Genomic DNA, 9183 nt, shown 5'->3' with positions numbered 1-9183 from the left:
ATAACGTTATGTGATAAGTTAATTTATTTTACAATAAAAATAATTTTACAATCGAACATATCATATCGAACTATTTCAATTTATATATTTATTTTTTAAGATATCTGTGTTTAAAGCATTTCTTCTTTTTAAAATAAAGTGATAAGATTCTTTTAGAAAGAGTAATGCTAGACTCGGCTTTAGAGTGTGCAAGATGCAGAATTTTAGAAGAAGAGTGGTGCTGCTCTGCCGCTCAGAGTGCATACTACACGCACATTTTTTTTTTTCATTTTTCTTTTCAGATTTTTTTAATATATTTAAACATTTAAAAAAAAAACCAATACATTTAAAATCACTTCCTTAATCATTAAGTAAAAAAAATTTAAAAAAAAAAATTTGTGACCAGCAGTCACTTTGAGGGAGCACAGTGAGAGAGCACACAAGCATTTTCCTTAAAAAAAATATATATACTTCGTATGAAAAAAATCCTCTTTTTCAATAGAGGTCTCTTTGTTTTTTTAAAAGATCTGTACATGACTTGCAAATCTTAATATCTAACGTTACTACAGAAACCTGAAAAGTCGAATCAAATGATTGAAGTCTTTAAAGGACACTACTGTTTGGCCACAAAAAATTTTTATCACAAATATAAAATTCTCATATCATCATTACAATTTTTCCAAATCTCAATATAAAATATAATAAATAATTTAACTTTTTTCTTATTTTTTCAAATTTTAAAATAATAATAATATTAAAATATAATATTTTAATATTTAATTTTAAAACTTAAAATTGTGGCCAAACAAACGTTTTGATCACAGTTAAAACGGGCACAAAGGGTCACTTTTCATATAAACTTCTTTAACAAAATAACTGGAAAAAGGAGCATCTTTTTCAAGAAGTTTTGAACAAGATGATCTTTTCTTCCACAGCTTGTGTGCTCGGGAAACCGAGATGTCAAAGTGTTATCTTCTTAAAAAGAAACACGTGACACTTACACAAGCTGTGTCAAAGTGTTATCTTCTTAAAAAGAAACACGCAACACTTACACAACCTAAAATTACTCAATAATTATATCTATTTAATTTTCTTGATTTCATGATCGATATTTATAGGATTGTGTTGATCTGGTGGGTAAAGGGCACCTGAGCCCCACATCTCCAGCTGTCCATTTTGTCAATCTGTATACCTTTGCAGGCACAGCTTGTATTCACAATGACCAATACAAATGTAATGGTCAATAATTTTGGGCTAGCTTTCCAAATGTTTATCTGCAATAGGTCACAGAATTGAACTATCAACAAGAAGAGCAAAGATGGCAACTAAAACGCGAATTCCAAATTTACATGTATCTGCATTTCTTTTGAATGATCATTCCCAACATAAAAGCTGTTACAAACTCAATAAATTGTATCTGAAATCTCTGAAAACCACCTCAAAATGCTTGAATTGATACAGCAGAAAAAAGCCACCCGTTATGAGCTCCATATATGTATCAGACCGCTCTGAAAGCAATCTCAAAATGCTTGAACTAACAGGCACAGCTAGGAACTATTACAGGCACAATCAGTTCCAACTCAGTAAGATGACAGTGTTTTGGCATTAATCTGTAGGAAAGAAGCAGCACCCGATTTATTTCAAAGCAGTGCCTTGGGTGATGGTAGCAATTAAATCAGACAAGAAGTAAGGATAATTGATTTATACCTTCCCGTTTCTCCAGGTTTCAGTTTAAGTAATTGGCAATTGAAATCAAACAGAACTTGCTGCAGTTGATATCCCGTCATTGGCGATTAAGCTCATCTGAAATTGTTTTTCTAGCCTCATTGCATAGTACTTCTGGATCACTTCCTTCTATAGGTTTATGAATAACAACTTCAACACAACCTAAATTCAAGATACTTTCCATTCCTGGAGGCATGATTTTCCCAGTTCCCTTAAGTGTAATAGGTACCACTGGCACCTTGGTTTTGGCTGCAACACTGAACGCACCTTTCTACATAAAACAGCAAGCTAAAACAATAAACTTCAGAAAAAAATATTTGAACGAAAAGACTAGGGTCAAATTGGATATAATAACCGTATATCTTGAAAAAATATCTAGACCCTTAAGTGGTTCTTATAACAGCCACAGACACGACCCCTTCTCATTCAGCAAGAAGAAGCACAGAAGCATATCACCACATGCAGGTGTGTTGTAAATATGATAGGACTGTAATCTATGCTTTATTTTGGTGGCAGAAAAATTGAAAGAACTATATTTCTTTCTTTTTTCTCCATGATCCTAAACTGCTGGTAAGTGTCCTGATATGGACTCACCTTGAAAGCACCTAATTTTCCATCTTTACTCCGTGTTCCCTCGGGGAAGAAAAACACAGAGGCCCCTTTCGCTGTAAGATTCATGCATCGCTTAAGACACTCCTACATGAGGAAAAGCCAACTGAGTTTAAGAATTACACACTGAGAGTAAGAGAATAACTTAATGTAGGCAAAACGGGGGAAAAAGAGGTGAAGGCATTTACCATAATGTAGCTGTGGTGAATTTCCATCAAACCTAGATATTCTAAATGAAAACAACTTCAATCAGAAACAATCTAGAAAAGGAAAGGAACTACCAACTGGCTTCTACTGTCCATGCGCTTCAGAGGGATAGCACCCATCAGAAACATGGCCCACCCAATAATGGGATAGAGGAATATTGAAGTCTTGCTGATGAACTTAAAGCTTCCTCCAATGGTGAGAAGAGTATAGATGTCGAGGAAGCTCTGGTGGTTGGAAACATATACTGCAGGAATATTGGGAGGTGGCAGATTCTCCAATCCCTCATACTTGATTTTAACAAATGGAGCGACAGTTAAAGTGGCCCAAGTTTTGGCAATGAAATGATGAAATCTTCTTCGGTGCCGGTCAAACAAGAGAACAAATGGATGAGCCAACAGCATCAGCACAAACAGAAAGATGGCGTTGAAAGCAGTGACAGCATAAAAGCATATTCCTCTAACTTTTGAGCCCAACTTAAGGTCTGCACTTCAGAGATTTTGAAGAGCGAAAGGAATAGGCTTGTAAGCTTGATTATAAAGATGGATAATATCAGAAAAAGATTCAAGGAGAAACCTGACAATGGGTACCCAGCATCAGAGTTTCCAGTTCCAGTGAGTTGAGATCTTACAACCACGCATCCAGACAATCTATTTCTATTATGCAATATATTCCCAGAATGAGGTCTATTTAACTCCTCTTTTTTCTCAAAATCGTGCCACGATGCAACAACATGCTTCCTTGGAAGGCATAAATAGCTACTTTGAGCAGCTGCAGAAGAAAAGGAGTCCAAGCAAAAAGACTTAAGATTATGTTACCAAATAAGGGATCAATCTACATAGGAAAAAAAAAAAACTCACGAAGTAACATGGCTTGATGTGGTACGTCAGATTATAAAGTTACTTTTATCGTAAAGTAAATGAGGATTTAACGAATCACATGAAGTCATGTCGGTTTGTGAGTTTACTTTTATATAATCCCTTTGTGTCTGTAGCACTTCTCTTCTACAAAATCATAATATTTTAGGGAAGAATTTATAGGTGGGTTCCTACTTAAGCCAAGAACAAAAGGCAACTTTTCATTTTCAAGTTGACCAGGGTCTGAACCAAAAGTGCTTTTCTCCACGACCCATAGTTAATATAAATCACGCCCCATCAGTTCCACAACACGGTACAGTAATTAATATAAATCACCTCAAACTCTATTAGGTCTTAATCCCAGCAAACTGGAATTAGCTACTTAGATTTTTTTGCACTGCTTTGCCCTATCAAGGGAAGCATCCAATAACATCAATGATTACCACTAAGCAAGAAATGGCAAATGTGAAACATCACTGATAGAATCTCAACATAACTCATAAACAAAACATTGTTAAAAGAATATTAAACTATAAGGCAGCATCTCATTAATGATTTATTTGGGCATGAAGCATATCTGATGAATGATTGTATGCTAGGGAGAGATTTACGTACAGTCAGTATAATTTCTCAAAATCGCCTGTCTATTTGGAGAGCATGCAGTATACAGTCCTTTATAAGTGTGCGTCTGCTGTAAGAAGAAGGTTCATAAGAACAAAAGCCATGAAGCAAAATCTAATAAATGACAGCAGAATCAAAACCAAAAGGAAGTTGTACTTTATAAAATTACTAAACAAAAAGCAAGCATTCAGGGGCATGAAATTCAGGATAACATCGGTCATGGAGGAAGACGATTCAAATTGACATTGCATACTAAAGGATTAACGGGGTAGATCAGCTAAGCGATAGGACTAGCCGTATCAAGCTTGTCATTGAAATATTGGTACTAATAGCACCAAGATTCCGCTCTGCAAAATCAGTGCTGAACTGCTTATAATATATCACACCTTAAAGATAATACAACCCATTACCACTATAACTATCCTCGGACCTGAAAGAAAAGTGAAAAATAACCACATCATTTGAGAAGAGTTTGCAGCATCATATTTTGTGAGAAAAAAATATCACTTTCCGGGTGGTTATTCAGGAAAAATCTTGTCAATCAACCAAAACCTTTAACAGTTGAAAGCTATTTTCCTATTAACCCACACATAATATCTTTCTGGGTCAATGGAAAATGTAAATAGAAAAACAAACACAGCTTTGGCTAAAGTTGACAATTCCAGGCACTAAAAATAGAACACAAGTAAGAGTACCGAGATTCCATTTCCGTTTCTTCATTTTCTCGGGAATCAAACAAAATGTGGGGAAAAAAAAAAGAAAAAAAAAACACAATTACCGGAAACAAAGAGGCTGCGGCAACAAACCCCGATTCCTTATAACCTGAAAAAAAATAATTGGACGAAAAGAGCGAGCAATTCAGAGACGATCGAAGATACGAGCGCAGCGCGAACAGGCACAGATAAAACATACCGAAACGATGAATTATAGTACGTGCTGAGAAGGAAACGACTTCCATAGATGAGAAATCTCCCTCTTGGGCGCACGCGCTTCAGGAAAACGACGCAGCACTAAAAAGGTTACGGTTAATTGGGTTGCGATTCTGCGAATTTCATCTCAGCTCTTATCTTGAAGGAAAGGCATACACAGAAACAAAGATTAAGGTTGACTAAATTTTTCAAGCCCCAACAATAATCATAATTGTCTTCTCCAACTCAAACGACGTAAGACTGATAAACAGGTCGCTGGGTTTGACATTTTTCATCTTCAAATTACATCGCACTCCTGTCTTCAAATTACAACGTTGAACTCTACACTCTTGCTTAGAAATTTTTTTTTTTTTTTTTTTTGAGATTTAATTCAATTGTTAAGAAAGTGTCCAACTAGTTTGGATTTTGAAATGAAATGAAATAATTTTAGATAAAAAATAAAAGTTAAATAACATATTATTATTATTATTTTAATATTTGAAAAAATTAAATTATTTATTATATTTTATATGAAAATTTAGAAAAATTATAATAATAAAATAAGATAAGATGATGTGAAATCACGTCTCAATTCAAACCGGGCTATTTTTCATTCATCTTTCGCGTCGAAAGTGGACAAAAATATTATTTGTTGGTTTTTGATAATTAGAGGATGTTAGTTTTATACGGAGTTATAATTTAAGGTGAGCACTCTCAATAAATTCTTCATCTTATCTTTTAAAATATATTATTAAAATTTACTTTTTCTATTTTATATACTAACTTTTGCAATATGTCATCCATCAGTTTATCTATTTTTTTTATATAATTTAAATCATCTTTTTATATTCTTTTTAAATATTTCCTTTATATCAATAAACTTAGAATATCCAAATATTTTTTTATATTTGTAATTTCTCTTTATATACAATGTAAAATAATTCAATCTTATACACATAAAACAAAAGTATATAAGCCAAATAAAAATTAAAAATAAAATCAAAATATGAAAAAATTGGTTAAAAAATATTTCCAAGATATTTTTTAGAAGAAAATGAAATATATATTTTAAATGATGAACAATAAAAAGAATTTGTTTACATAGTAAAAATCAAAGTAAAAGAAAATGAAGAAATAAATAATAATAAAAACTATTTAAAGGATGAACAGTACCATATAGCAGGTACTGTAGCTAAATGTATTTTATATTTCATTTTACATAATCAGATGGAGCTCTTTTTAAGAGCAATTTTTCAAATAATATATATTTGTTGTAAAGCCATTGAGAGTGTTCTAAAAGTGTGTAAATCTTTTTTTTAAAAGAAAGTGCTAAATGTAATTTGAAAAGAGTTGAAAATCATGAAATTTGAAATTTAAAAGAAAACTAATAGAATGAATTTTATAAATAAAAATGTAAATACATATAACACTATTCTTTTTTAAATTTTGCTCTAGTGATCATTATAGTTTTAAGCACTAGAACGAAATATTTTAATATCGATGTGTTTCGGAATATTGTTTATTATTTCGGTTTGTCTTTTGGTTTGAGTAGGCTACAGGCATGAAGCTCTACAACTGAGCGACTACCAATAGAGATGAAACAAGATAGCAGCGGTGCCTAGGAAGAAGAGAGGCACATCTCGAAACTGTCCAACGGCCCAAAAGTGTATGATTGGTGATTTGCTGAGGATGACGATGACTATGGATAAATGAAAAAGAGGGGGTTGTGGCTAATGGAGAAAGAAAATGAGAGAAGGTCGTCGGTTGAGAGAGAGAGATGAGATCAGAAATGATAAAGAGTAGAGATTTTTGTTGGTTTAAAAGCGAACGGTAAATACGTACACAAAATATGGGTAAAATAGGAAGAAAAGTGTTAGATGAAAATACTGTACATAGCGGATTCACACTTTATATATAAGTATATATATATATATATATATATATATATGTATATATCATTCAAATTTAAGAATTGAAACAAAATATTTAGATATCGGTAGGTCTCGATATACTGTTTTAGGATTAGTTTTATATATTAATTAAATATTTGTACATTGAAGACATTTAAAACAAAGTAAAGATATCAGTGGTAAAAGATAATATTATAAATTAAAAAAAAAACACAAACTTGAGTTGAGATAAAACAAACAAAATAGCCGTTAAATTTTTTTAAATAATGAGATTTAAGGGGAATAAAAAAAGAGAGAGAATGAAGGGAGATGTTTAAAGATACAAAAAACAGCTTTAAATTATCAAAATGACTTTAAGATTTTAAAATGACATGAATGCCATTTAAATTTAAAATTTATAAAAATGTCATTCAAACTCAAAAAAATTACATATGAATTTTGCTACATACAGTAACTTTTGCATATTTTTTATGCACTCTGTTAATGTGATCGGCTATGTTAACTTTTTTGTTAACATCATCACAATTACATAGTGTTAATTTTTGTATCCTTATTAGTCTTAAAATATTTATTTCTCTTACTTAAAATGAACTTAAATTTAATCTTGAGAAGAAATTGGAGTTGTGGATATATTGTTAAAGCTAATCTTATGATTGATTCGATGAATTGTTAAAAAAAAGTAACAACAAAACATATTAGTAGAGTGTGTAAAGAGTACGTAATAAGACATGGTCGAGAGGAGTTTGGGATCCAAACTTTAATATAAATTTTCATATTTCAAGATGACATAATAATTATTCTCATTTTAATATAAAAATGAAGTATTCTCATTTTGTTGCCAATTTAACATTTTTCTAGGAGATTTCGTTGGTTCTCTCAAGGTAATTAATCGAATTGAGATTCATTTGATTGGAGAGTTGGAGAGATCTTCATCACATAATACTGAAGAACATAACAAAATTGATCAAAACAAAGTTGATCAAACGCTCAAATATGATTCAAATTCCCAACAATATGCATACATATAGAAAACCAAAACAAGTCATGAGTACTGCTGAAACTCCTTTCACATATTGTAACTTCAAAACACTACTGATCAAAGGTCACATCACTCTTCTACCTACATCATTCAAACCCCAAAAAATAATAATAATACTAAATCCTATTATATTATTAAGAATACTAAAACCCTCATCTGCCCATTCTCTCCATTTCCTCAATTCAAGATCATCCCCACCAAACTCACTACTCCAACGAGCAGACCAATAAACCCACACCTTACTCCGTTAGCACCGCCAACCTGCGGTGCCGGAGCCAGTGCGGTCGGAGCTAGTTCCGAAGGCAGTGATTTCGGAGCTTGTTCCGGTGCCGGTAGTGGAGAATGCGCTGGTGCCCGGTGTCCATGAGACAGCACAATCACAGTCAGCCTCTGGCCCTTCTTACACTTCCCCTCAGCTTTACTGATGAAATAGAATGGTCCTGACCTGTCCAACTCAACCTTGGTTTTTCCGCCCTTGTATTCTTTTACTGGGTTCGAGTTGCTGCAGCTCTCGTATTCCTCCTTTGTCACTTGCAGTACTGAGTCAGTGTTGGGATCGTAGTTGAAGACTGATCAAAGTCAAGAAATTCAGGAAATTAATTTTAGGAGTGAAATAAAGAAGAAGATGGAAAACAATTTCCCTTCAAAACCCATATGAGAAACTAGTCATACTGCAAGTTGTGTAAGAAATTATAGATTGCAGGAAAATGTACAAGAAAATCAAAACCCAGATGGAAAATCACGCAAACAAATTGTTGAAAATGAGTGGAAATGGCATAAAAGATGCAAGCTTTAAGGAAAGAAGACGGAGTTAAATTTGGAGCAACGATACAAGTACAAAAATTAAAGGGAAAAAGAGAACTGGGATGAGAAATCACCGAGAAAATCGCCAACTCTGAATCGAGTTTTCTCAGCCCACTGAATGAGAGAATCTGCAGAAGATGGACTAGCCCATGAGTTTTCCTTGCCTCCAACCAGAAAATCTCTGGCTTCAGAGAAGCTACAGAACAGAAACAAGATGGTCAGAACTGGAAGAATAGTTCTCACAAAAGCCATTGATGCACTCACAAACACCGAAACTGATTAATCAACACTGGTGCGAGACAAAGGCAGGGCTTTGGCGTTCTTATAGCCCTTAGGTTCGGTTCGAGACTTGGGAACGTGGTGTCAGTTCGGAGTAGTCGAAGCCGTTCATGGGTGCCACGTGTAAGAAACCCAACTGCTTAAGCCTTAAACAGAGCCCGATTCAGCTTAAATATGAATAATCTTTTTTCCTTTTTCTTTCTATTTTCGAAATATTAAAAGTTTTGTTTTTTCAACAAAAATTTATC

The 9183-nt window shown here is 33.2% G+C and overlaps 2 protein-coding genes across 4 annotated transcripts; both read right to left on the bottom strand.

Moving 5' to 3' along the window:
- Positions 1 to 1314: 1314 nt before the first annotated feature.
- On the bottom strand, positions 1315 to 5273 carry LOC122297444 (1-acyl-sn-glycerol-3-phosphate acyltransferase BAT2, chloroplastic-like). 3 transcript variants are annotated; one of them, XM_043107495.1, is made up of 8 exons: positions 4908 to 5269; positions 4774 to 4817; positions 3990 to 4065; positions 3094 to 3288; positions 2595 to 3001; positions 2299 to 2400; positions 1687 to 1975; positions 1315 to 1589 (listed from the first exon to the last, which is right to left on the bottom strand). In XM_043107495.1, the coding sequence occupies exons 1-7, from the start codon at positions 4951 to 4953 to the stop codon at positions 1763 to 1765; spliced, it is 1083 nt and encodes a 360-aa protein (XP_042963429.1). In that variant the 5' UTR covers positions 4954 to 5269; the 3' UTR covers positions 1315 to 1589; positions 1687 to 1762. The 3 variants fall into 3 exon arrangements, with proteins under 3 accessions (XP_042963429.1, XP_042963430.1, XP_042963431.1); XM_043107496.1 differs by having other exon boundaries at positions 3990 to 4062; XM_043107497.1 differs by lacking the exon at positions 1315 to 1589 and having other exon boundaries at positions 1725 to 1992; positions 4908 to 5273.
- Positions 5274 to 7765: 2492 nt separating this feature from the next.
- Positions 7766 to 8959, bottom strand: LOC122295559 (early nodulin-like protein 1). Its single transcript, XM_043104635.1, has 2 exons — positions 8731 to 8959; positions 7766 to 8421 (listed from the first exon to the last, which is right to left on the bottom strand). The coding sequence occupies exons 1-2, from the start codon at positions 8906 to 8908 to the stop codon at positions 8030 to 8032; spliced, it is 570 nt and encodes a 189-aa protein (XP_042960569.1). The 5' UTR covers positions 8909 to 8959; the 3' UTR covers positions 7766 to 8029.
- Positions 8960 to 9183: the final 224 nt, after the last annotated feature.

This window comes from Carya illinoinensis, chromosome 15 (assembly GCF_018687715.1).
Source record: "Carya illinoinensis cultivar Pawnee chromosome 15, C.illinoinensisPawnee_v1, whole genome shotgun sequence".
Taxonomy (NCBI): domain Eukaryota; kingdom Viridiplantae; phylum Streptophyta; class Magnoliopsida; order Fagales; family Juglandaceae; genus Carya; species Carya illinoinensis.
Note: the sequence above shows the minus strand (reverse complement) of the source record. Positions and strands in the feature narration are given on the sequence as shown.

Coding starts and splice junctions, on each gene's coding strand:
- LOC122297444 (XM_043107495.1), bottom strand. CDS start 4,953: ATGGAAGTCGTTTCCTTCTCAGCACGTACTATAATTCATCGTTTCG. Junction 4,066..4,773: donor CCGCAGCCTCTTTGTTTCCG/GTAATTGTGTTT, acceptor TTCTTCTTACAG/CAGACGCACACTTATAAAGG. Junction 3,002..3,093: donor TGCTGGGTACCCATTGTCAG/GTTTCTCCTTGA, acceptor TCTGAAGTGCAG/ACCTTAAGTTGGGCTCAAAA.
- LOC122295559 (XM_043104635.1), bottom strand. CDS start 8,908: ATGGCTTTTGTGAGAACTATTCTTCCAGTTCTGACCATCTTGTTTCTG. Junction 8,422..8,730: donor CAGAGTTGGCGATTTTCTCG/GTGATTTCTCAT, acceptor GACTTTGATCAG/TCTTCAACTACGATCCCAAC.